This window comes from Akebia trifoliata, chromosome 11, assembly GCF_017979445.1.
Source record: "Akebia trifoliata isolate Shusen 1 chromosome 11, ASM1797944v1, whole genome shotgun sequence".
Taxonomy (NCBI): domain Eukaryota; kingdom Viridiplantae; phylum Streptophyta; class Magnoliopsida; order Ranunculales; family Lardizabalaceae; genus Akebia; species Akebia trifoliata.
In genome coordinates, this window is record NC_141385.1 from 7,671,536 (window position 1) to 7,697,070 (window position 25,535).

Sequence of the window (25,535 nt, forward strand, 5' to 3'; positions counted from 1 at the left end):
ATATGGTGCTTGTTTGTTGGAGGATTTACAGATACCCCTCCATGTTTTGGTGAAAATTTAATGTAGTCACCCATGTTTTCAAATTGACCATATACCCCTTGACTTTGGTCTTCTTTAAAGATAAATAAAAAATGACCCAATTGCTTTGATTTTTAATTTTTCTAAAAAAAAATCTCAACTTCTATGATAAATTACATTTAATTAACTAAACTTTCTAATTATTTTTTTCTTTTAAATTTAGTAGGTGAAGCACTTACAAACTTTAACCAACTCAGGAAGCTAGTACCTTCACTTACCCATTCAACCTCACTTTTAACCCGTCCTTCCAATTCTCACCTCAATGACCTCTTGTAAAAAATAAAAATTCTTTATTTTTTTTGAGTCACGATCTAGAGCAAGGTCTCGTATCCAATTCTTATAAGAAAATACATTGTACATGTGGGATGAGAATTAACACATTGGACTGTTTACCATACAGAAAGATGATTTGGTTAGGTATCCAATGTAACTTAAACTCCTACCAAAACATGCCACATGACAATATTATTCTAGATCTTGACTCTATTTTTTTATATACAAAAAATGATCTCTTAGTATTGAGGCTTGAAGATTGAGGGAAATTTGTTTGCTACCTTAAAAAAAAAAAAAAAAAAAAAAAAAAAAAAAAAAAAAAAAAAAAAAAAAAAAAAAAAAAAAGAGGGTGAATACAGACAATTTTTAGTAAGAAAAATCAAGGATTTTTGTCTACATGTGGAAGGAAAGGGTAATTATGTCATTTTCCAATAGTCTATTTGAGAAAATAAAGGTCAAGGGGGGTCATGACTTTCGTTTGAAAATAGAGGGTATCTCGGGTACGTTGTTTGCACAAGGACAAATTTCGAGCCCCACAGATTGACTTTTACACGTTACATGCATAAATTAATCAAACAGTACTTCTTGTAATAAATTAAAAAAAGACCATAAAATCCCTTTATTTTTAGAAATAGATTCTACAAAAAATACAAAAGTTTTAAGTGAAAAACAGTGATTCTATAGAGGAACTGCAACTGTACGGAATAGGTTTTAATAATAATAATTGGGTTTGATAAATAGTAAAACAGGACACTTAATGCACATAAAAGGTTGTGGACGAAATAAGGGGATTTTTCCTCATGTGGTCCCCCCATAGTTTGATTTTACAAAAGACTTGGATTCTATAAATTTCAATTCTAATGAAAATCTTGTAAATAAATATATATATATTATTTTATATGTTTCTTGTTGGATGAAAAAACTTAATTAGAATAAAAAAATTCTTGTTCTTTCTAACCTATAATTAAAGAATATTAATTCATTAATTACTATTGAGAATACACATTTTAGTCCATAAAGTATAAAGTAAGTCAAGAGAATACCAAGGTCAATTATAAAGCTTAGATTAATTGTGAATTATGATTGTCGGAAATTGGATAAAATGAAATAATCGTGAGAGTTAGTTATGTTATAAGTTGTGTGATTTATAATTAATTTATTATTTTTGTTTGATTTGATTATTAGATGATTTCAAGATCCGTTTAATTATGTTTTTGAGTGTAAAATCATATGAATATACGAGAATTAATAATTCTATCCCAATTTCACTGGAAAAAAAAAATACAAAAATACTTTCCTAACTAACTTAGTAAGGAAAAAATTCTTACGAAACTTGAGGTTTTGTTTTAATGGTGGATAAGCTTTGGTAAGGCCTTTTTTACTTAGTCCCTATCAAGTTAGTAAAACTAATTAGACTAAAAAAATACTTGTTGGGGTCTCGATAAAAAATCGAAAAAAAAATATAAAATCTTATAAATTTGGACAGCTTAGGACTTAAGATGTAGGACAATTTTGCCCTTATACAATTTTATAATGCCATATTGTGTATAAATAATTAATGAGTCATGATGGAGTAACATTGTAATGTACATCGATTTTGACATTCTAATGTGGCGTTGAACACATAACCATAGATGCTTTTTAAATGTATCTCGATGAAAAGCATATATGAATAAAGTCCACTTGTTGTTTATTGAAATTATTAAATATATAAAATACTTTTAGTATTTAAACAAATACTTATATTTATGAATTTAAATGTAGCAAATAATTTGGCTGAGTTTCTTATTTGACTTCGAAATTTTCGAGCTAACAAAATAAATTTCTAACTTGTAAGCCAAGCCGATTGATTGTAACTTTTTTGGAATTTTATAAATAATCACATGGAAATGAAGTTTTTCTCGACAAAGTTTGGAGCTGACTTGACGTAATTCAAAAATATAGTCAGAGTGGGATGAGGCCCATGTAGAAGTGGAGCCCACACTGTTTTTGGAATATTTTCTTTTTCAACTCATGTGAGTCCTACCTTCTCAGTGATTGCTGGTAATAAGACGTACTTGTACAATTTGAAGATTTATTTACAAGTGGTAAGAGTTTTTATGATTGGGGAGGGTATTGTTAGAAAAGTTATTTTTCCCCAGAAAATCAGATTTGAATACATATGATTTTTGTGGGAAAATTGTTGATTTTGGAAGAAAAAAAAAATGTTCGAATCTTCTACCCAACATAGTAGAAATACAATATTTTCTCATCTCATGATGTTATCATTACAATTACACCCATACATCCTAAACTAAAAACTAACTCATTTTCTTTCATTTTCTAAGATCCAATAAAATATTGAAATATGGCTTTAAATTAATTCATCTTCACCATACCAATTTATTTTCCTCAAAAACATTTTCTTTGTAATCACACAGATCCTAAGTAGCAATGAGAATTGATCCACCAGTACCAACCCCTTTTAGACTAGTTGGGGGGGGGGGGGGGTTTCGGTAAGCTTGGGTCGGGTTTAATGGGGTCCTACCCTTTACAAATTCAACAAAGGATCTTACAAATGAGTACATAAAAATTTACAATCCCAAACTTTAATGCCATATTAGGACAAATTTTTGCTCCCAACTTTAGTTGGCGAACACCACCCATATATAGTCTAGTATTTTATTTGGGTCATGAGTTAAATTCGGGTGAAGTGTATGCGATCGAAGTTCGAAGGAAAAGGGTTTGAGAAGCAAGGAAAGTTCCCTATTGTTTTCTCTTCCTTCAGCTTTCATATTTCAGTTTTTTCATTTTTTGCATCAATGGGAATAATCTTAGCTGTGAGCCAAATAAATTATTTTCATCCATAGAAAATAATTTCAATCATGTAAAAGTACAAAATCCAATCATCAGACTTATGCATATCTTGATTATACATATATCCTCGTAGTATAAATGAAAAATCCAATGATTGGGATTTATAATGCATGTATCGATAATACTTATCCTGAGAATAAATCTTGATCATTTGATTTCAATTTTATACAATTGAATAATAAATTTTTTACAAGAGTCATTTTCCTTCAATCATCGGAAGCGAACCCTTTTCAATGTATGTGCCTCAAAAAATTTCATATTGATCCATTCATGCATTATATATCATATTAATTATTGGTTTTATTTATTTTTTTTTTAATTTTTTTTACGAATATGTTAATTGAATTTTTCTTATCTTGGTGTGATACATAGATGGGACCATGGATATTTTTCCAAATTATAAGTTTTGGTGACTGTTATAGTTCATTTTTTCATTATTTGATTTTGTTTCTTTATTATTGTATCTATTATATTGGCTTGTAGTAGATTTAGCAAAACAAACATTCCCCTACTCATTTAAGGAAGTGTTCTTTTATGTTCTTTAAGCACCCTCCCACCAACCCAGCAAATTAAATGCAAGATGTGGTCTTCATGTATGCAGCCAAGGTGCATGGAGGATTAAAAATCCTCCTCCGACAACTCAACACATGCCATGTAAATCACAATTTTAATTTTAATTTTTTTTTTGCAAAGGAGATATTTCAAGCATTAATTCCTTGGATTGTGGCTTACGTGGTGTGTGTTGAGGTGTGGGAGGAGGATTTCAATCCTCCACTCTGGGTGCATATGATCTGGACTCACTCTTGCCAAAAATTTAGTGTCTATCTGATTGTGTAAGTTCAAATATGACTTATGAAATAGCACAGATCCCAACCATGTAAGTTAGACATTTGACCGTTGATTTTTGTGTATCTCAATGATATATTTTTGATGATATTTTTCTCATACATAATTTCCAATCATTGTGTATTGTGTTTACATCATGCAGATAGTATGTTATATATTTCACTAGTCAATGCAAGTAAGGGTGGTTAGTAGTCAATGTGAAAGTGGTGTCAGGTTGTGGGATCACCACTCCACGACCTAACACCACTTTTCCAAACAAAATAATTGAGAATGAAATACTCAAAATGTGTGACAATCGTTTAGAGATAATACCATGTGCTTTTGGATATAATCCTAAACAAGCCAATAATCAATACGACGACTTTCCCTTCCACTGAAGAATTTGATATTATTGTTGATATTACTAGAGGTGACAAGACCCGAGTCAAGATTAACAATACTATTGTTATAAAGATCACACATTTGACTATTCTATGGCCAAGATTGTTGTTTTAACTAGTGCTCTTGAAGGGCATTTCGCAATTGACTTTGTGTTGTATTTTTTATTTTTTTTAACTTCGAGGTGCGTGATATCAGGTTGGGCATTTTTGGAAAGCGCCAAGATGCATGATGAGATCGATGATCATAACGTTGTTGATTCTGTTATTTGCAAGGTCGTTATCGTCAATTATAAGAAATAGGTAGCTTACAAGATAAGTGTTAAGATGGATATGTTCACTTCCAGTGCTATTTGAGATTTTGATCTCTTCGACCCTGAGGGAAAAGTCACTTTTAGTGGGGACGAAATGCATCCATACATGTTGACCCTCAATGCATATTCTCTCTTATTGATGCATGGTTTTAAAACTCAGTTTCACGTCTCATCTCATCCATGCCAGATACCGAGTAATCTAGGAAAACTTTTCCGATACGTTTGAGATGTCTCATTCAAAAATGAGAAAAATGAACGTGGGGTTTTAAATCGAATTTGAAAAATTGACTTGTTTGTTGGTCTCATCCATGCCTGATACCGAGACGACTCGGGCTATACGTCTCGATCTCGGACGAGTTTTGAAACCATGGATTGATGACCTCCAACTGATTAATTATGTACCAAGTCGTCTCATTCATCCCATACTGGGTTGATTTTGTATGCTAAGTCGATAGTCCAAGCCCAAAGTAGAACCAGTCCTCACTTACAACTGCAATAAGAGTCCAAGCCCAATGTTTGTGAATAAGTTAAAGAAAAATGTACCTGATCCCATTGAGCTCATGATCTATTTTCTAAGGAATTGAACACATCTCCTTCTCCAAGTAAAACCTAGCATGCCAAACCAATAAATATAAGGCCCATGGCACTTCTGAAAAAATAATTAATTTATTTATGAATTCTTGGATGACTATTACATAAACCCCCATAGGGTATTAGATATATCAAATTAGCCTAATATGAATATTCTAAAATATCTTAATTGATATGTTCTAAATATATCATTCTCCATCACAATCTTCCATTTGTGATACTGTGTATCTCATGCACCTTACTACAATGCATCTTATTGCATGGTCCAAAAATCTTAATCTACTTTCCCCATAAATTCTCTTGATTGGTTGCAATCATCGAAACAAGTCTCATCATGATGGCAGCCCTATTCAATCTTTGATCACAATGAGATCCAATTGCACTCTTCCTCAACTTTCAGCAAGTACGTAGAAGACCACATTAGTTGGTAGGTTGAAAGAACTAACCCAATGTTATATGTAGGCTTTTGAGGACTGATTTAACCGTTCGTCTCTTCTTACATAAGATAGAGAATTGAACTTTTCAAGATGAGATGAATGACAAAAATAAAATTAAAAAATGAGAAATTTTGTAATGTAAGTATTCAAAATTATTCAACTTTCAGTAATTAGGAAATGATTGGGGCCTAGCGGTTTGAATAAAAGGGTGGGGTCCTTTTAGTCCTTCACTTACCAATAAAAAAAATCATGGTGTGTATAGACATCCCAATTTAAACGGGCCAAACTCGAAAGAGTTCAAAAAGACTGTATTTTATTTTAAAAAAATCGTCAATGGACTTAAGGATTCAAAATTTTAAATTCGATCATTTTTATTCAAATCAAATGCTCTAATCCTAACCAAGTCCAACCCAACCCCTAAACCCAATGAACATAAACCAATCTTAAACGCAACTCAACCTAAACCATTACCCAATCCTAAGCCCAAACCCATACTTATGTCTATGATCATAAACAATCAAGATTCATACAATCAATGATCATTAATAAGGGGCATTTGTTACTATCACAACCCACCACTCAAAATCATTCTACCCAACCTCATTGACATACCTAAAAGGCTAAAAGCTATACAAATCATACTACAATCCACATCCCATGTCATAACCTACCTTCATCACTTTCTATAAACCCTCATCACAAGTCATCCTCACACTCCACCTCCTTAATCAACTCACCCAACACACATCCCATACCTTTTTGACACATGTCTCAATTTCCTCCACCCTCATAAAATATCAATAACCACCCCCCTTACACCACCATTTTTCTAACCAAAACTCATTTATCTTAACCCCACTTAACATTCAATCCATATGGACTGAAAGATCTAACCCATTTGAATCTAAAATAACCCCCTTATACCACCTTCTACATATACCCTCCCCTTAACTTTAAATTTCACATATCTCACTTATAAACCTCATGTTGTTCTCTACATTTTTGCATTTTCAACCCATTTTATCCCTAAAAGTAGCCTTCAACACCTTTAAAACCCCCCTTTCCCTATTAAAAAGCCCATGTTTGAATCCCTTTTCTCAAGTCTTTCAACTCTTAATTCCTTTGAAGAACATCTCAATTCACAATCTCTATATTAAAATACCTTTACTATCATCCTCAAGTTCAAATACAAGAACAAGAAGACATATTAGGAGATTAAGAAAGAGAAATTTCAAAACAAGGTAGAGTAAGGAATTAGTGATGTAAAAAACCCCATATCTTTCTCATCTCCATTTCCCTTTTCTATCTCCCTCCCTCATTTCTTTAATTTTTATTTAGAAAGCCCTAAGGTGTAACTCTAACCCTCCATTACCTTTGGTAGATCAGACCTCGGTTCGATCGAAAGTGTAGCGATTGAAATCCCTTTTTCAAAATAAAATTTTGTTATCTTTAATCCCCATCCACAATTAGCATACACCACGAAATTGTCATCTTTTACAAATCCATTATGTGTAAGGGTACAAAATCGTCATTTTCTCAATTTTATTTTCTTTATTACATTTTCGTAAAATGACTACGTTTTTAAGATTACTCGATGGAGAGAGATGGGTGCCTAATACCTTTTTCTTTTCTATAATCAAACTACTTACTTAGATCTTAAGTAGACCAACACGTCGAATCCATTTACTATAAAGAAAAATTTTATTTTTCTCAAAAATCACATTTTAAGTTCCCATTCACACCATTTTTTTTATAAAGAATGCCAACAACTCCAAATCCACGTAGTGATGATCTTTGGATTCGCAAATTGCGTATCTACCATGTGAATTTATTATATTAATGATATGTATTCATTTTTAATATAAGTTTGTGTATAATTAAATTATAATGGTGTGGTAATATCAATGCAATTTTAAGTATGGGTCGATCATGTGACTCATTAAAAACACATGATCTCAATGATAAATTCCAATCATTGGATTTCATAACTAAATGATCGGGATGATTTGTCTTTTTTTTTTTTTTTTTTGTCATTTTCCGTAAGTGGATTGGAAAGTGACACTTCAAATATTGGGAAAATTAATTAATACCCTATGAGAGAGGTTTCTTTCTAAATAGTCCCTAACTATTGGGTTGTAGTTTCAAAGTCCATTAAGTAAATTTTTTTTTATCATAATGTCCATCAACGTCTTTTCTCCTTATAATATTTTTGTAGCACCCAAATAATCGTTTTCTCATCCTCTTCATATACTTAGAATTTTCACTAGTGATTGCAGTCATTTTTTATTTATTTTCCATCGTGAATGATGAATAGAGAATGATATATATACAGGGGAATGCTAACGTCCAAGACCTCGTGGGGACGTTATCATTGTCCACCACATTTACTTTTTAATAATAATCATCCTTATTTTATCTTTTAGTGAAAAAATATAAGGGCATAATAAACGCATGTTTACATAATAAATGTTAAGGACATTTTAATCTTTTGATTTAAATATTTGTTTTTATAATAAATGTTTTGAATGCCAACATAATAAATGTATTTATTATATAAAAGACTAACATACCCTTATTTTTTTCACTAAAAGACAAATGAGGAATAGTATTATTGGGAAAAAATGTAGTGGAGAGTGCTAACCGTCCCCATGAGATCTTGGACGATAGCATTCCACGTACATACATATTATATATATGGGTCTCGCTCAACAGCTAACGTTAGGGAGCAACGCCTTTGTCCTATATGGCTTAATAGTTTCATGTTGGATTGATTTTTTGTGAGGTTAATCTTTAAGGTGAGGAAATCATCCTACAAAAAACCAACTCAATCTGAAACTTCTAACCCATCAAAATTCAAAAGTGATTTAGAATTGTGAATCGTCAAATTTTATCGTTAATTTGTAAATCACTTTGATGGTTATAAGTTTCTTATTGGGCTGAGTTTTTTGTGAGGATGAACTCCTCATCATAGAGATCATCCTCACAGAAAATCAGCCAAATCCAAAACTTTTAATCTATATAGGACAAATTTTGGCTCCTAACATTGGTTGTCGAATGCTACCCTATATATATATATATATATATATATATATATATATATATGTGCGCGCCTAGTTTTGAACATTTATATGTATTTTTTCAATTTATTTCAATGCTCTATACCAAAAAAATTACAAACGAAATTAGAATTTAAGTTTTTTGAAAATTTCATAACTTTTGATTCAAGTGTTCATCTTGCAACTATAATATATGCATTTTGTGTACTCCAAAAATATTGTAAAGAGATATGAGGTTTGACATTATCAAGTGACAACTGAAATTTTGGGACTCTAGAAAGAAACCCCTCCCACAGGTCTATCGAGTAATTTTTCCTTGAATATTTTGCACATATTTATTTAACTCATCCCACCAGACGACCGAGTCAATAAGTAGACTCAACCCAATTACACCCAAGTCTTGATATTTCTATGTCTTAAAACAGAATATAAATATCTAATAAAAAAAAGTACAAGAAATTAATTGTGAAATTAAGGTTGGTAGTAATTCGAAATATACTCGATGTCCGTTAAAAAAACACATGAAAAAATCTAATTTTTAGATCAGATTTGAATTGAAATCTTAGATCTGAAACAAGTAAGGATTGGATTCGGATGTAACCCAATTTGCCCAGAAAAAAATTTGATTTGAACACATTTGAATAATTTTTTATTTATTCTTAATTTTATATAAATGCATATAGATAAAATGTTTTAGTCTTTCCCTCGATATTTTTTAGTTGGGAAGTCGATTTTTTAAAATTTATATTTTTTAATTTTTTTGCACATTGATTATTTTAAAATGAGGCATGTGTTCGGATCGGATTCGGTTCAGAAGTTCAATAATTCGATCGGTATTGGAGTGATACTGATCCAGTATCGAACCGATTGGTTGCCACGTGAAATGCTCAATATATCGCGATAAATTTAAGTATAGCGTATCAACTAAGAAGTAGAAATAGATGGAAAGTTTATTGCCGAATTCTGTACCGCCTCTGAGATATGCCAGCTACCACTAGCCTTCGGCACACAGAAGCCATTTTCTTTAAACAAACAAACTGCCAAAGTTTCAAAACTCTTTTCTTTTCTTTTTCATTTTTTATTCAAAACTCTTTCATTTATAACAAGTTTAAGAGTTATTCTTCTTAAGAGAGAGGGAGAGAGAGTTGAAGTTTGTATTGGATCAGTGGGTTAGATTGATCGGCCATGAGAAACAAAATAGGATTTTTTCTGATTTTTTTAGTGATGGAATGCTATCTGGGTATGTTTTATTTTTCTTTCTCTATTGTTTTCTGTTCTTGATCTCTGTGATGTTTTCTTTTCTGAATCAGCTCAAGTTTGTAAATGTGTTTCAAGCTCTGTTCTAATGTTTATATGTTTTTAGTTCTTCTCTTTTGCTTTTATTGTGTGTTTCTGTAATGGAAAATGTCTTTAGAGTTTAGATTGGACTGCATTTCTCAAAACCCTCTGAAATTTGGGAGGGGTCCCTGAATGTCTCATTAATAATATACAGCTCCCTACAAGTGTGGTTATTGCTAAAACACCTATATTATAAATGCAGAGACCTATAATATAGAGTATTGAGGCTGTTTAGGGCTCGTCATCTTTATGCATCACTTCTAGAATCATTTGTGGAATTAGGGTTAAAATGTGGTTTTTTTACCTTTTTTAATATAAGTTTGTGAAATATTGATTCGAGTATTATGCATTATTATTGCTTTAGTCATCTAAAACATGTATTATGCATTATTTTAAATATATAAATCAACCATTAATTTCAAACACTTGGAATAAAATTTCACTAATTTAAGGCCAAAATAGTAATTTTATTGCCCCAATTATTTCCTAATTATTGAATGATTGAATAATTTTTAATCCGAATGTTACAAGAAAAAATAAATAAGTAAAATTCATTCATCCATCCATCCATCCTTATCATTAAAGAAATATTATTCCTCAATTCATTTATGTCTAAAACATTAATTCAATTTTGAAGAAACCCTCTCCATTGGATTACACGTGGCATTTCCGAGGAGATATTTCAAAATTTGGCAGAAATGTAAGGGGTGTGAAATAAATTCAAAACGCCACCTGTCTTGTAATGAGGGGGTTCCTTCAAAATTTTGAAGGGGCGGGACTCATCTCAATCACAATTTTTTTTTTTTTTGTTATTGAATCAAGAAGAACCTTCAACTAACATGTTCTTTTGAATTTCGATCGTTATCTGTTCGTAAATGAATCATGAAATAAACTTTTCTTCAATTCAAATATGATTGGATGATTTATTTATTAAAAAGAGCATTGGGAGCAAGTGAATCATGGAAAAACAAGTGATCCAAATCTTCAAAATTTGGAATCAAATTATTGGAATTTATAAGAATCCTAATAGTACTAGCCCTATAATAAAATTCAACCAATTTAATGCATTATTCGGATTTAATGTAGACGACGGCGAGGTTATATTCACTAATTTTGTTATTTTATTTAATGAAATATTTCAGTTTCTACAATGGAGGCAGTGATGCAAGAGAAGGCGGAATCAGAAGCCCCCATTACGACCTTATCACCTCCGGAGGGGAACACGACATTCCTTGATGGCACAACATGGTGTGTAGCTCTTCCCGGGGTCTCTCAGGTCGATTTGCAAAAAGCTTTAGACTGGGCTTGTGGACCTGGGATGACGGATTGTAGCCCGATCAAATCAGGTGGTGATTGCTTTGAACCTGACACGATCCTCTCGCATGGATCATTTGCCTTCAACGCCTATTACCAACAGAATGGGAATTCCGATATTGCTTGCAATTTTGGAGGAACTGCAACTCTAACAAAAAATAATCCAAGTACGTATGATTTCTCCTTTAACTGCGTTTGCATTTTCATGTTTAACTTAAATTAAATTTGGTTCGATTGTAATCAAGACCACCCAATTCACCATCAATAGCACTAATCGAGAACAACTTGTAGTATAGGGTTGTTCATGTTGACAAGCTAGTGGGAGGTGTCTTCGGTCATCGAATCTTTAGATCTTGTATTTACAACCCCAAGAGATAAGAATTTAAACTTTCTGCATCGTGGTTGCTGAGGTTCTTTTGGTGTAATGGTCATAGTAATGAAGTCCAAATTTGGTAATTATTTTGCGGGGCTTGTTCATGAAAGATTTTGAAAAAATAAAATAAAATTGGAGATTATAAAAATGATGTTTAATTTTCAAGAAATAAAATAGGTGCATTATTATTATTAGTATTTTTTTTTTGATAACCGAGTGTCCCTGTAGACAACGGACTAGGCCTGTAGATCATAGTTTGTCGAAGGACAAGTCCCGGGGTACATGCAACGCCCCCACATCACATGCACTAAGTAAGTGAAGGTGCACTCTCATGGGTGCTCCCTGGGGAATTAATGCCCATACTGGGTATCAAATTCACGACTAAATAAATAGGTGAATTATAGGGAGAGGGTTTATTGTTTAGGTTTCATTTCTTCGATTTGGTTCATGTGTCATAGATGAGAAATCAAGTGATCATATTTAAGTTGTGGATGGTACAGATCCATGAGTAAATATATTTTGATGGTCTAAGTATGTTATAGTTCCTTTTTGGTAACTATAAGCATCAATTCTTTAATTTACCTTAATCAATTAAGCTTTATGTTATTCTTTAATTACAGGTTACGGAAGCTGTAATTATGCCACATCAGGGTACGTGTCTCGAGTTTCTATCATACGCATTTGGTGGCTTTTCAAGAAAAAAATATATATTATTTCACTTTTTTTCTCTTATAATTTCAGGTCTGTACCTTCTTCATCACCACCATTGGCCAAACCGAGCTTTATTTGGTGGAAACTTTTCGGATTTTCACTCCTTTGTACTTGAGAAGCTGATTAAAGGGTGAATCCTTTAGTATAACTTACTCATGTGGCATTGTGGGCTTAACCTGCGCATACCAGAATTGATTTTTGGTAGTCTTGGATGGATTTGGGTATGCGTAGGATAAGATCTTAGGGATGTCATGTGAGTAGGTTAGCATTTTTCCTATGTACTATGCTAAAATATACCTTTCTTTTGTATTGGACTAAGAATAACTGCATTTTGTACTTTTGTTGGGCAAAAATCAAAAGTGTAGCTTTGCTTGATCCTTAAGGCCAGAATTTTTTATTTCCTTTATTAGTCTCAATTCTGCCTTATTATTTGTATATTTAGTTGTTTCTGAAACCCCAAAAGTTCAAATTAAATATGCAATAACTTTGTTCAAGCTGAGTTTTGATTTTTATTGACATTGAAGGTTGGGGCACATGGGCTGTTCATTTTACATGCCCTTTACGTACGCTACATTTTATTTATTTATTTATTATATTGGGCCGACTTCCTTGCCGAATAGATTAACCAATTGTGGCCGTCGTCATGCGAGTTTTATCCAGCCATGTTGGAATTTTTATATAGGATTAAGATTGCGATTTGTTAAAAAATTATCTTTTATTTAGAAAAATGTTTACCCTTATAGATGTCAGTTAATTTTTAAGATTAAAGATGATGATTTTAATTGTCATATTATGTCGTTTGTGTGGTAAAATTTCATCATTGTCAACCAATCTTGTTTTCTTAATAAATTAATTTTCTAAATGAATTAAATACATTCAAATGATATTTTCTTGAAAAATCAAAATTTTATGTGTTTCCAGTAACTAAACATATCTTACTGGCGCCAATTAGCTTAGTTGGTAAAATCTTTGGGTGATGAGAATAGAGACTTGAGTTCGAATCTCACCAACACCAAGTTACTGAGCTCATTCAAAACAAACATACCTTAAAAAAAATTATCAAAAAAATAAAAAATATCCGAAGAAGAAAAATAATTTGATTATTAAAGTTGAAATTCCTACAAATAGAATGTGTATAGCTTTTCCAAATATATGTTAGAATTTAGGTATACAAAATGTTACCCTTTTTTTTTTTTATTTATTTTACGTAGGTATATAAATATTTTAGAATTTATGTTTGTATTGGATATAAAATAAGACTTTCATACAAAAAGAAATTAATTTGAGATTGGTTGACTCATCTCAATCAAATCCAATAGTAGGGCTGGTAATTGATCGGTTCAGTATCAGAAGAGTGCCATTCCGATCCAATCTGATTTTTTTTTTATTATAAAGGTGTACCCGATCCTTTCAATTCGAACAAATTAATGAATATGTGAATTGAATTTGATTCGTTACATTTCATTCTTGATCCGAAATTGATTCAGTCCAATCCGAACACATGCCCTATTTTCAAATTATTAATGTCCAAATTTTTTAAAAAAACCTACTTTCTTGCTAAAAATATAAAGGGAAATAAAAAAAATTAAAACGTTTTATCTATATGTATTTATATGAAATTAAGAATAAAAACAATATTAAAATATGTTTGGATCGGATTAAGTAGATCCGAATCAGTAAGATTTCAATAACAAAATCCAAATTTTCATATTTTTTTGGATCGGATGGGATGGGACAGGTTCGGACATCCGGTATATTTCGGATCATTGCCAGTCCTGTCCAATAGTATGACTAATTTTAACTCGGTGGTCAATGATCCGATCCGGAAAACGGGTTGTCACTCAAGGCCATGTCCTGACTCTGAGGCCAATCCACATTTCGTATCGCTTGTAAAACGGTACGTAACAATTTCTCACGATACGATCAAATGAAACAAGAATTTGGTAATTTGGAGGGTATTCGAGGCGGAGCCCTGAATTCTGATTAAGGTTTGAGATGTCTTTGTCGAAGATCTTTGTGGGGGATATTTTTTTTGTCCTGTTTTTGTTGGTCCGAACTCTTCTATCTGAAAATTAAAAAAATAAATACAAGCGTCAAACGTACGGCTTAGATAAAAGAAAATTCCTTGTGATTCACTTATTTAGGAACATTACTGATCTCAAGGATGACTGTTTCCTCACATTTCAGTCACACGTATTGGGGGAATATTTGGTTGGAAATATCCTTCTAATGAGAACGGCAGAGATGGAAGTAGGAGTTTCAACTGGGCCTACACTAAACTGGATTGGCCTTGATATTCAGCCCAAAAAATCCTGGATGGGCTCAGATTTAATAATCTCTGGCCCAATGGCCCTATCCGATGGTTATCTTGACAATTCGAGTGCCTAGCATCAACTCAAGTCATGCATCATAATTCAATAGCTATTATGCTATAGGACTTTGTGATAGAGTTGTCTCCATTATTTTGATTTTGATTTTTGCAGGAATTTGAAGATCAAGAGAGAATTATAATCATCGCTATTCTTTTTTATTGGATCTCTATATTATAGATTATTCATCATTTTCAATTGAATATGGGAAGTTCTAAACTCGAGATTTGTTTTAATCATTAATTATTCAATTTGATTGATTTTGATGCCTAAATCTTGTAAATTGGATTATGTAATCCAATAGCCTTAGGTCTGGGGAGCTTTTTATCAGTTTGAAAACATAAAGGTATCTCTAATATTCAAAGAAATAAGTTGGCGGCACCAAAACATGGTGTAGACATCGCAAATTCCACGAGCCCATCCACAAAGAGGTTTCCAAAAAACTTGATTCAAGTCCAAAAGAGTAATAAAAACTCCAAGGCCCAAAAGTACAAAACCTAATCTTCATTCAAAATAAAAGTCCAAAGGCCACTAAATTGGCCCGTAGATTCCCAATAAATATCATTATCAGATTAGAAATTTCATATTAGGCTGATTTTTTGTCAGAATGATCTCCTCACCATATAGATCAACCTCATAAAAAATTAGCTAAATTTGAAACTTTTAAGTCATATACGATAAATTGTCTCCCTAACATTGTCTACTGAACCCTACCTCTCTCTCTCTCTCTCATATATGGTGTGGTTAAAAGTTTTGGAATGGGCCGAGTTTTTGTGAGGATGATCCTTATAGTGAGGAGACCATCCTCACAAATAAACCAGTCCATTCCAAAATTTCTAACCCGATCAAAAGTGATTTACAAAAAATTGACGGTCTATGATTCTTCATTTTATAAACATGAGGTTAGAAGTTTTGGAATGGGCTAAGATTATCCTCACAAAAACATCAGCCCATTCCGAAACTTCTAACCCGTACAAGAAAGAACACTTTGGCTCTTGAACTCTACCCACATGCATGACTTTCCAATGTTTCTGAACTAATTTTAATATTTTTTCATTATTTCATATTATCTCACTCGAGTACTCAATGGGATTTCAAGTTGGATTGAGTTTTCAAGTTTTAATTCTCTATATAAAAAAGTCTAGTATATATGAAACATATACAAACAATAACAAATAACTAAAAAGGACCCATGATTTTCTTCGCAAAACAAGTCATCTTCAACGTCTTGGGTACAAAAGTTTTATCCTGCCCTTCAATCACTTTCTATGCAATGCAACCTTCAAAAAACTAATGCAAATTATAATCCTCTTCAACCTTAAGATTCTATTGATTTTTTTCTTCGAACCTCAAGAACAAATTGGAAAATTTGAAGCAGATTGTAATAAAATTCTGAATAAAAAAATCAAGAATTTTCAATAATTTTTGGGTGCTCCTTCTCTCTTCTGTAATTTAGGGGAGAAAAAAAGAGACTTTTGAGGAAATATAATTTTGTCAAGGGGAAAGTGTTCCAAGAGGAAAGGGATGTAATTTTGGGGGGAAATGGGCTTTAGATATGATTTTATATATATCATCTCGATATCATTCTTTAACGAGTAGGTTTTGCCATGTGAATACTCCTTTACATTGACTCGCCCGAGCTATAAAACACTTTCGAGATACATGGAAAATACTGGCAGAGTCAGTTAGGGTTTATAATATTTAATTTGTAATCCAACTTATTTTATAACAAATTATCGTTATTTGAAAATAAATAGATATAAATTTATAATTATAAGCTAAATTAAATGATTTATCTTGGGCCTAAGTCAAGTAAACTTTAGATTGACTCTAAAAAGTTTGGACCAGACTTTAGCCAATAAAAATGAATAAAAGGGAAATTTTTTTTGTACTTTTCAAATACTTTTTTCATGTGTACATGTAAGAATATTATCCAATTAATTTTGAAATTGATGTCTTATTTAAGTTATAACAGATAGATGAGAAGCAAATTGTAATTATACAATATATTTTGCTTTCAATTAAGTTATACTTGAAAAACATTTGTCTACCTATGCATGTTAAGAATATATCAAGTATAGGGTTGGCAATCTTAACATGACATGAAATTAGTGTGTTTGGGTCAAGTTTAATTGGGGTTTGGGTCATAATAGTGTCAAATCGTCTAACACGATTATTAAATGGGTCAGGTTTGAGTGAGGGCATCAACTTGCTTAAATAATTTTAATGGTGGAAATGAAACTTTTTTTTTTTTTTTTCAATATGGATTAATATTTTATTAAATGGGTTATATATGGGTTTGGTCAAGTATACTTAGTTATAAATGGGTTGGGTTTGGTAAATTTTCTCAATAACCTTACACAAACACGACCCGACCTAATCCCACTCCTAATCAAGCTGAATAAGTCGGATCAGGCTGCACTACGCACAACTAAGCCCTAGTCCAACCCAGATTTAATGGGTTGAAAATGATTGAACCCGGCTCTACCTTTGATGTCCTAACCCTTTTTTTTATATGGACCGGGCCGGGTTAGCCGACCAATGGGCTTTATTGATACCTTAGCAACCATTTCACCTCGATTTATACAAGTTGCCTTCGTACATAAGAAGTCAAACAAGGTTCAGATGTAAAGAGAGGTTTCTTTGGAGACAGATCCCTAGGAAATCCATTGTGATCTCTGCCGTTTATTCTACTTCTTTGGAGTGTATAAAAGTCCTCATCTCAATTAAAGACTAATACGTCACCACCTTATCTGATGATCAGATCGTTGACTAATCGAATGGTTTTCTCCTTCTCGGTCAAATAAAGAATGCTAGTGTGCCAGTATTGTAAGAGAGTAAAGTGGTTTGACTTTTCAAACCCATTCACACTTTAAATTTAGGACAGCATATGTCAGCTAATCAATTTTCTCTTCCACACTACAACTGGAGTGAATCTGTAAGTTCCGGTTCCACAGCAAAGAATCACGTGGAATCTTGTGGGCCCCACTTGCGTTTAACCGAACCAACCGGTTTCCTATATTGGATTGTTGCCATCGTAACTAAAATTAGTAAAAATTCATCTAGTCGGCATCTTGCCTTTTATTCCTTCCCAGCTTTTTGGGAAACTAGAAGCAGATACCTTTTTTAAAACTCGGTTTTGTCTCCACCGAGTCATATTGACTCAATTGATTCGATACGACTCAGATCAGTCAAATATTTCAAATCTGTTCATACTGCTTTTGACATCCCTTAAAAAAGAAATGTTTATTGTAATTTGTATTAATAAATTTCTATGTGAATTTAAAATATTAAAATCTTAAAAGAACCCTAATTGATCAATCAAAAATGGTTTTGTAAATTTGCAGATGTGATTGGTCTATTCTTGACTTTGTTTTCTCTACTAGTGTACCAAAATTTGAATATCACAAATGCTCTCATTTTTATATTAAAATTTAATATAAGAAGAATCAATTTTTAATTAAAAATTAAGAAAATTATAACCCCTCAATCTCATGATCATGTTGATTATTTTTCAAAATCACAAAAATATCAATTTTACTATATAATATTTAAAAATTATTTTAATTAGTATATTAAATTACACAAAAATTTGAATCTCACAAATGCCCTCCATCTTTACATTTTAAACTTAAAATAATCATGATCATTTTGGTAATAAAAAAAATCAAGAAAAATGCAATCCTAAGATACCGAGTTTTGAAACCTTGCGTCCGAGCTTGACTCAAACCCGTTTGCCAATATTCCATGAACTCAGGGGTATATTTGTTAAGTAAAACGAAACAGACACGTGTCATTCAAGAGCTAGTCTATTGGTGGAAGACTTTCCCGCTCCCGCTTCATCTTTATATACCACAAAGCTCCTAGTAATATTTTGTCTTTCTTTCTTCCTCTAATATTCATAATTCAGAGGAGAAAAGTCAAGAGTCTAAATTCCGGGGGAGATTCTTTCGGATCGAAGGGTTGAGATTGGAGTTTGAAACAGGTTCAAATCATCTTGACTTGTTTTCGTTTAATTTATTAATTTTTTGAATAAAATATTTGGATTGATCTGTATTTTTCTTTTTCTTTAATCTGTAATTCTTGTGGATCTTATTATATTTGAAAATGTTCCTTTCGATTTCGACGTTGTTTGGAATTATCCAAAGAAATCTGTAATTTATTAGATGTTTCCAGTTGGTATTTAGTGATTCTGCCGAACAGAGAGAGAGAGAGAGATAGAGATGACTTTGTGTGGTGGTGTTTTAATAGAGAGTTCTTGATTCAAATCTCTTCGGCTTCTTTGATCTCCAACGTCTTTCGTTTAAGGATTCAAACTTAAAGGTATTAAAATTTCTGTGTGTGTGTTTGTGAATTTTTTTGCTTCAAAATCTCTTTTTCCTCTGCAATCGATGTGAAATCACGGAAAAATTTGGACTTTTCGAACGAATGAGATGGGAAGAGATCCCTTAGGATTGATGCATCTCTGAGGAAATCAATTTCTCTAGGGAATCTCTTTCCATCGGAATCGTTTGTTGGACGGACCGACTTTTCGGGAAATTTCCATTGAAATCTTCCGTTGATTTTGTTTGTCTTTTCTACCCAATTTTATCATTAGTTGGCATGGTTTTTTCAGAATTTGATCCTTTTGGGTCTCTTCAATTTTTGAGTGTTCAAGGAGCCCATAAACACTCGTTTAGGCCCATATATTTATAAAAGTTTTGGCCCACATGATTGAGAATTTGTATGTTTAAAAAAATATCATAATAGTTCATGATTCTCTATGCAGTAGATTTAAGCACTTTTCATGTATTTTTTTTTTTTTTCACTAAAGACTATGTTTGGATTGAGAGAAGTAGGGGGAAGAGAAACTTATTAAGAGAAGAGAAAAGAATAGAAACTCAAGTTTTTCTCCACCATGTTTGGATTGATGGGAGAGAACTCAGGATAATTTTGAAAATTTTAAAATATCTTAAACTCAATTTCTCTCCACCATGGTCTTCTTCAAAGGATGGGTATTTTTTCTCGGAAACCAAGCATTATCATTTCTGGGTAAATTTTTTAGAGAGTTAATATTGCCGCACCAACTTTTACTAACACCACACCAATTGTGTGCAATATCAGCTCTCATATTTTTTAATGTCTTAAAATTTTATCACCTTCAACATGCAAATCTCAAAGAACAAGATAGAATTTTTTTTAACAGGAGGTTGAAGGATGAAGTGAAATAGGTTAAAAGTAGTTTACCTTCTAAGTTGAAGAGCATGGGTCTGAGGGAGAAAGATTAGGATATTTTGGCCATTTTGTCTTAGTCTCTCAAAGAGGACTGTGGTCAAGGGATGGACATATTTATGTCATCAGTTTGAAATTCTAAACCAGTGGTATGGGATCTACTGGTGGAGGGTGGGCCAAAAGTTGTTCTTCAAGAGAGTCTAAATAGTGTGCCACGCGGCATATTTTGGTTTGTTGGCCATAGAATACTACGTGAAATCGATTTCACGCTATCATCCCCTTCTTTTTATTAAGGAAATACTAAATCTCGTCAGCTGGATAAGGAAGGAAGACCTTTGGTTACGTACATTGGTAGGCCATGCAGTCCTTCCTATACGTCTAGTTGAATCTGACTGGCACCCCCAATTATCGGATTTTATTTAATTTTTTTTAGTGTTTCTTAAGTAAGTCAAGCCCACCATTTTTTTATTTATGAGTTTGCGTCTTTAAAAAAAAAAAAAGATTATTTATTAAATGATTTTTAAGAATTTCCATGGTTTTGTTATTAAATCAGTCTATGGGAAGTGAAGTTGTAAGGCTAGTTAAGCTGATTTGTAAAACACAAAAAAATTGTGTACTTGGCATGTTGGCATAAAAATCATCCAAGACCGAATAATCTTGGTATCGTTTCGTGACCGAGACGAGATACCAAAATCGAGACTTGATTTCTTCAATTCTTAGGCATCTCAAACTTTTTTTCCTTTTTTTTTTTTTTTTTTTGGGCTCGCTTTGAAATGGGTTTAAAAGTTAAGTCATGTTGGCATCATTTGTGAACGAGACAGTATTTGAAACCAATATTTAAAACCATGCTATTAGTTTGATTCAGTTGAATTTAAAATCATGCTTGGCTCTATCACAGCTCCTACAATTCTGATCATTTGTAAGCATCTTTGATAATCAACCAATGAATTATGTTATTGTGCTAATACCTCATAATAACTATATTTATTTCCAGAGATTCTTTAGATTTTTATAAAATAATCCCTCCAAGAAGAGGAACAGAGAAAAGGAAGAAAAGATGGGAGTTAGTGAGGGAGGACTAGTGAAGAGGAGGGGATGTTCTTGCACAAAAGAAGATTTTCTACCTGAAGAATCGTTCCAAAGCTGGGGAAACTATAAAAAGGCGTGGGGTGAGATTGGTTTCAGGTTGAAAGATCGATTTCTCGCTCGATCTCTTGACAGTATTGAGCTTCATGAGGTGAAGGCTCGGAGCCACCATGAGATGAAGAAGAACCTTACTTGGTGGGACCTTATGTGGTTTGGCATTGGTGCGGTCATTGGTGCTGGTATATTTGTTCTCACTGGTCTTGTTGCAAGAACTGAGGCGGGTCCCGCTGTTGTTCTCTCTTTTGTTGTCTCTGGTATCTCTGCCATGCTCTCGGTCTTCTGTTACACCGAATTCGCTGTTGAAATTCCTGTGGCAGGTACACTTCGAATGTACTTGGAAATTGAATTTTGTTCAAGTTAGAATTCTGATTTTTTAGTTTAGTTGTTCTTTTTTACATGCAATCCTTAACAAGTAACTATAGGCTGTGAACCAAACAAAGCCCATCTTGTATTGTACATTTTACCCACTTGAATGGATATATAGGAATCAAAATATGACAAATCACTATCGATCAAAAAAAAAATATGACAAATCACTCATGTTATGATCTTCAACATCTCTGTCTCCCCATTCTATCATCTAGCTTATGTTTTAAATGTAGCATTCTGTTGAGTGTATATTTTCCTCCACCCCCGGGTGTGTCATACCTCAGTTAAGTCTCGTGACCCCTTCTATTCATAATTCTGCCCCTCTCCAACAGATCTGTCTTTTGGAGTAGTTGGTTGGTTCACAATGTTTACTGAGCACTAGGTTCATATAGGTCGTGGGTTCGATTCTTTCTACCCTTATTGGTGAGGGGGAGTGTTGAGTGTATATTTTTCTCCACTCCTGGGTGTGTCGTACCCCAGTTGTGTCCCATGATCCTCTTATATTCATAGTTCTCCTCTTCTCCAACAGATCGGTTTTTGGAATAGTTGGTTGGTTAACACATCCAAACCAAATGGCTTGGACCGACTTCAAATATGAATGTTTTCTTGCAAGCAATTAGCCCCGTGTACTTGTTTTAGGATTTCATTCAACATTCATTTGAACCTCCAATGTTTAATTTGGTTGATAGCAATTGTATGATCTAAATACCGAATATTAGTTGTTTTTTTGAATAATTCATGACTTTTTTTTTCTAGATATAAAAATTAATCAAAAACAACTAAAGAAGGATTACAAACAAAATCCTAGTGAATGAGAAAATCAGGCGAGTCTAAAACCAAAACAGAAGAAGGAAAATACAGCAACCTAGGAATTTAAACTAACAAGTGTGTCCCATCTAAATACAAGATCCTCGAAGAACTGCTCTATACATTGCTTTAAATGAATTACTAATTGAAACAATATCACTTTCATGTCTAGATTTATGTTTTGAAATTTCTCTTCTTTACTGTCATTAACCCTATGACTTCTATCCTTCCAAATGCCCATTATTCAACTTGAACCAATGGCTATGTAAAGCATGACCTGGTAATGAGGTGAGATTTTAATGGTATATTGGACTTGATCAATCAAGGAATCCGTACATTTATCTGTTAACCCTTAGAGAACATTTCACCCACAGATCCTTAATTCTTGAGCAGGCGGTGTGTCAATGGAGCACTTTATTATATTTCATCTTTTGTTTAAATGCATAAGCCAATGGTGTCAATGGGTTGTGGTCGGCTTCGGTCATGATGTGAATGATAAAAGGAGTTCAGCAATCAACTGAACACCCAATAAAAAAAGGAAAAGAAGAGTACTATTTCAAGAAAGCTAAAGCTTTACTAAATGATATGAAATTTTCAAAATGGAAGTCTGGTTTTCCCATGGTCAATCCCTTATTGTTTTATAAGCAAACCGGATAATTTTTATAGATAACTGTGCAGTTGTGCCCACATATGGACTGTTTTATAATTAGATTGAAGTCCTAATCTCATTAAAAGATAATGAATTTGCCAAATATGGGCTGTTCATTTAAACCATTCATTGTTTTTTATAATGTATTATTAGTAATTTTAGAATGGACTGATCAAAGTTGTTCATGTATATTAATCTTTGAAATGCTTTTTATAGGTGAAAATGTGTTTTAAAGAATTTATACACACACACGCACACATCTAACATTTTCCTTTACTTTGTTTCAGGTGGGTCATTTGCGTACTTAAGAGTAGAGCTAGGTGACTTCATGGCATTCATAGCTGCCGGTAACATTCTCCTCGAGTATGTAATTGGTGGCGCTGCCGTGGCCCGGTCATGGACATCCTACTTTGCCACTCTTTGTAATTACAAACCCGAAGACTTCCGTATTACTGCCCACGGCCTTACCAAGGACTACAATGAACTTGACCCAATTGCTGTAGGTGTCATCATCATTATATGCATCCTTGCCGTCCTGAGTACCAAGGGTTCTTCAATTTTCAACTATATCGCTTCCATTGTCCATATTGCTGTTATTTTCTTTATCATTATTGCCGGTCTCATTAATGCCAAAGCTGAGAATTACACTCCATTTGCCCCTTATGAAGCTCGAGGCGTCTTCAAGGCATCAGCTGTATTGTTCTTTGCCTATGTCGGGTTTGATGCTGTTTCAACTATGGCTGAAGAGACGAAGAACCCTGCACGAGATATCCCAATTGGTCTTGTTGCCTCAATGTCAATAACTACATTTTTGTATTGTGTTCTAGCCATCACTCTATGTCTCATGCAGCCATATCAAGATATTAATGCGGATGCTCCATTCTCGGTCGCATTTGAGGCAGTTGGGATGGACTGGGCCAAGTATGTTGTTGCTGCCGGAGCACTAAAAGGTATGACGACAGTCTTGCTCGTTGGTGCTGTGGGTCAGGCTCGGTATCTTACCCACATTGCCCGAACTCACATGGTGCCACCATGGCTAGCAAACGTACATGAGCGAACTGGGACACCCATCAATGCCACCATAGTCATGCTTGTTGCTACTGCCATCATTGCCTTCTTCACCAAACTTACTATTCTTGCAGACCTTCTCTCCATCTCGACACTTTTCATTTTCTTGCTTGTTGCTCTTGCTCTTCTCGTCCGAAGGTACTATGTAAGTGGTGTGACCACACCAAATGACCGTAACAAGCTTATTTTGTGCCTTGCACTTATACTTGTATCTTCCATAGCGACCGCTGTTTACTGGGCTTTATCAGAGAATGGATGGATTGCTTATGTAATAACAGTTCCGGTTTGGTTCTTGGCAACTCTGGGGATCTGGTTGTTTGTTCCACATGCTCGAAGTCCAAAATTGTGGGGCGTCCCGCTTGTACCTTGGTTGCCATCATTATCAATTGCAATTAACATCTTTCTTTTAGGGTCAATTGGTGGCGATTCATTCGTGCGGTTCGGGATTTGGACTGTGGTGCTACTTGTATACTACTTTTTTATTGGGCTTCATGCATCTTACGACATGGCGAAAGAATCCGAGAAAAATAAAATGGTGGATGGTACCCAGTTGAAGAAAGTCGAAGAAGGAAGTACTGGGGAATTGGCTAAGGATTCTGCCTAAACTTTACCTATTGTCTTCATGATCTAGGGCTGAGGTTCCTGCTTTGGAGATGATTAAATGGTAATATTTCTTTCTATTATTCTTAGAATATATTGATGTTTGGGTAAGTTGTTGAGCTAGTGCTATGGATTTCTGTTTGGACTGCAAATATGTCAAAACCTGGACAAGTTAAGAATGTTGGCTTGTGTATATAATTTGGTTCAATAGATTTGATCCTTTATTTAAGCTTTCATTTTGAGTAGTAGTTGTTCTTGTGGTATTAGTGCAGAGGTCTGAATCCTCACCAAAATATTAAAGCAAATTACAATGTAAGGAGACCAAAAAATTTGTGGGGATTGGGTTTTCTCCACGGCATGCTTCGGGGATTTGTTGATCCATGATTCTTCATTCCGATTACAATGCTTATAAATGTTTGAATGTTGCTTTTCAACCACATCATATGAAACTATATTTTGCTACTTTCAACATCTATGATAGCCATTCATATGTTTCTGCGTATTGTATATTTAGTTTTTACCACATCAGCCAAACGGATCATGGAATCATTCAGTGATTAGTTTTTACCACGTCAGCCAAACGGATCATGGAATCATTCAGTGATCGAATCAAATATCATTAAAAATAATTTAATTGTAATAGGATTTAAATTAGGATTAGAAACCCAAATCATGTAAGGATAAATACTTGTTTTCAAGTAATCATCTTTAATAATCCAATAAGGAATAAAAATTAAGCATTCTCTATCATA

At 33.3% G+C, this 25,535-nt stretch overlaps 2 protein-coding genes across 6 annotated transcripts; both read left to right on the forward strand.

Moving 5' to 3' along the window:
• The first annotated feature begins 9,824 nt into the window (after positions 1 to 9,824).
• Positions 9,825 to 13,016, forward strand: LOC147390681 (Carbohydrate-binding X8 domain superfamily protein). Its single transcript, XM_086459870.1, has 4 exons — positions 9,825 to 10,068; positions 11,309 to 11,647; positions 12,474 to 12,504; positions 12,595 to 13,016. The coding sequence occupies exons 1-4, from the start codon at positions 10,014 to 10,016 to the stop codon at positions 12,677 to 12,679; spliced, it is 510 nt and encodes a 169-aa protein (XP_086315996.1). The 5' UTR covers positions 9,825 to 10,013; the 3' UTR covers positions 12,680 to 13,016.
• Positions 13,017 to 18,770: 5,754 nt separating this feature from the next.
• Positions 18,771 to 25,019, forward strand: LOC147390682 (cationic amino acid transporter 1-like). 5 transcript variants are annotated; one of them, XM_086459734.1, is made up of 4 exons: positions 18,780 to 18,918; positions 19,121 to 19,256; positions 21,139 to 21,607; positions 23,403 to 25,019. In XM_086459734.1, exons 3-4 carry the CDS (start codon positions 21,202 to 21,204, stop codon positions 24,785 to 24,787), a joined length of 1,791 nt encoding a protein of 596 aa, XP_086315860.1. In that variant the 5' UTR covers positions 18,780 to 18,918; positions 19,121 to 19,256; positions 21,139 to 21,201; the 3' UTR covers positions 24,788 to 25,019. The 5 variants fall into 5 exon arrangements, with proteins under 5 accessions (XP_086315859.1, XP_086315860.1, XP_086315863.1 ...); XM_086459735.1 differs by having other exon boundaries at positions 18,791 to 18,918; positions 19,145 to 19,256; XM_086459736.1 differs by having other exon boundaries at positions 18,826 to 18,918; positions 19,185 to 19,256.
• The last annotated feature ends 516 nt before the right edge of the window (positions 25,020 to 25,535 follow it).

Bases quoted from the DNA above. Each gene is read 5' to 3' on its own strand.
- LOC147390681 (XM_086459870.1), top strand. From the start codon at position 10,014: ATGAGAAACAAAATAGGATTTTTTCTGATTTTTTTAGTGATGGAATGC. The intron at 10,069-11,308 runs GTATGTTTTATT...GAAATATTTCAG, and splicing joins AGTGATGGAATGCTATCTGG to TTTCTACAATGGAGGCAGTG. The intron at 11,648-12,473 runs GTACGTATGATT...CTTTAATTACAG, and splicing joins TCTAACAAAAAATAATCCAA to GTTACGGAAGCTGTAATTAT.
- LOC147390682 (XM_086459733.1), top strand. From the start codon at position 21,202: ATGGGAGTTAGTGAGGGAGGACTAGTGAAGAGGAGGGGATGTTCTTGC. The intron at 21,608-23,402 runs GTACACTTCGAA...ACTTTGTTTCAG, and splicing joins TGTTGAAATTCCTGTGGCAG to GTGGGTCATTTGCGTACTTA.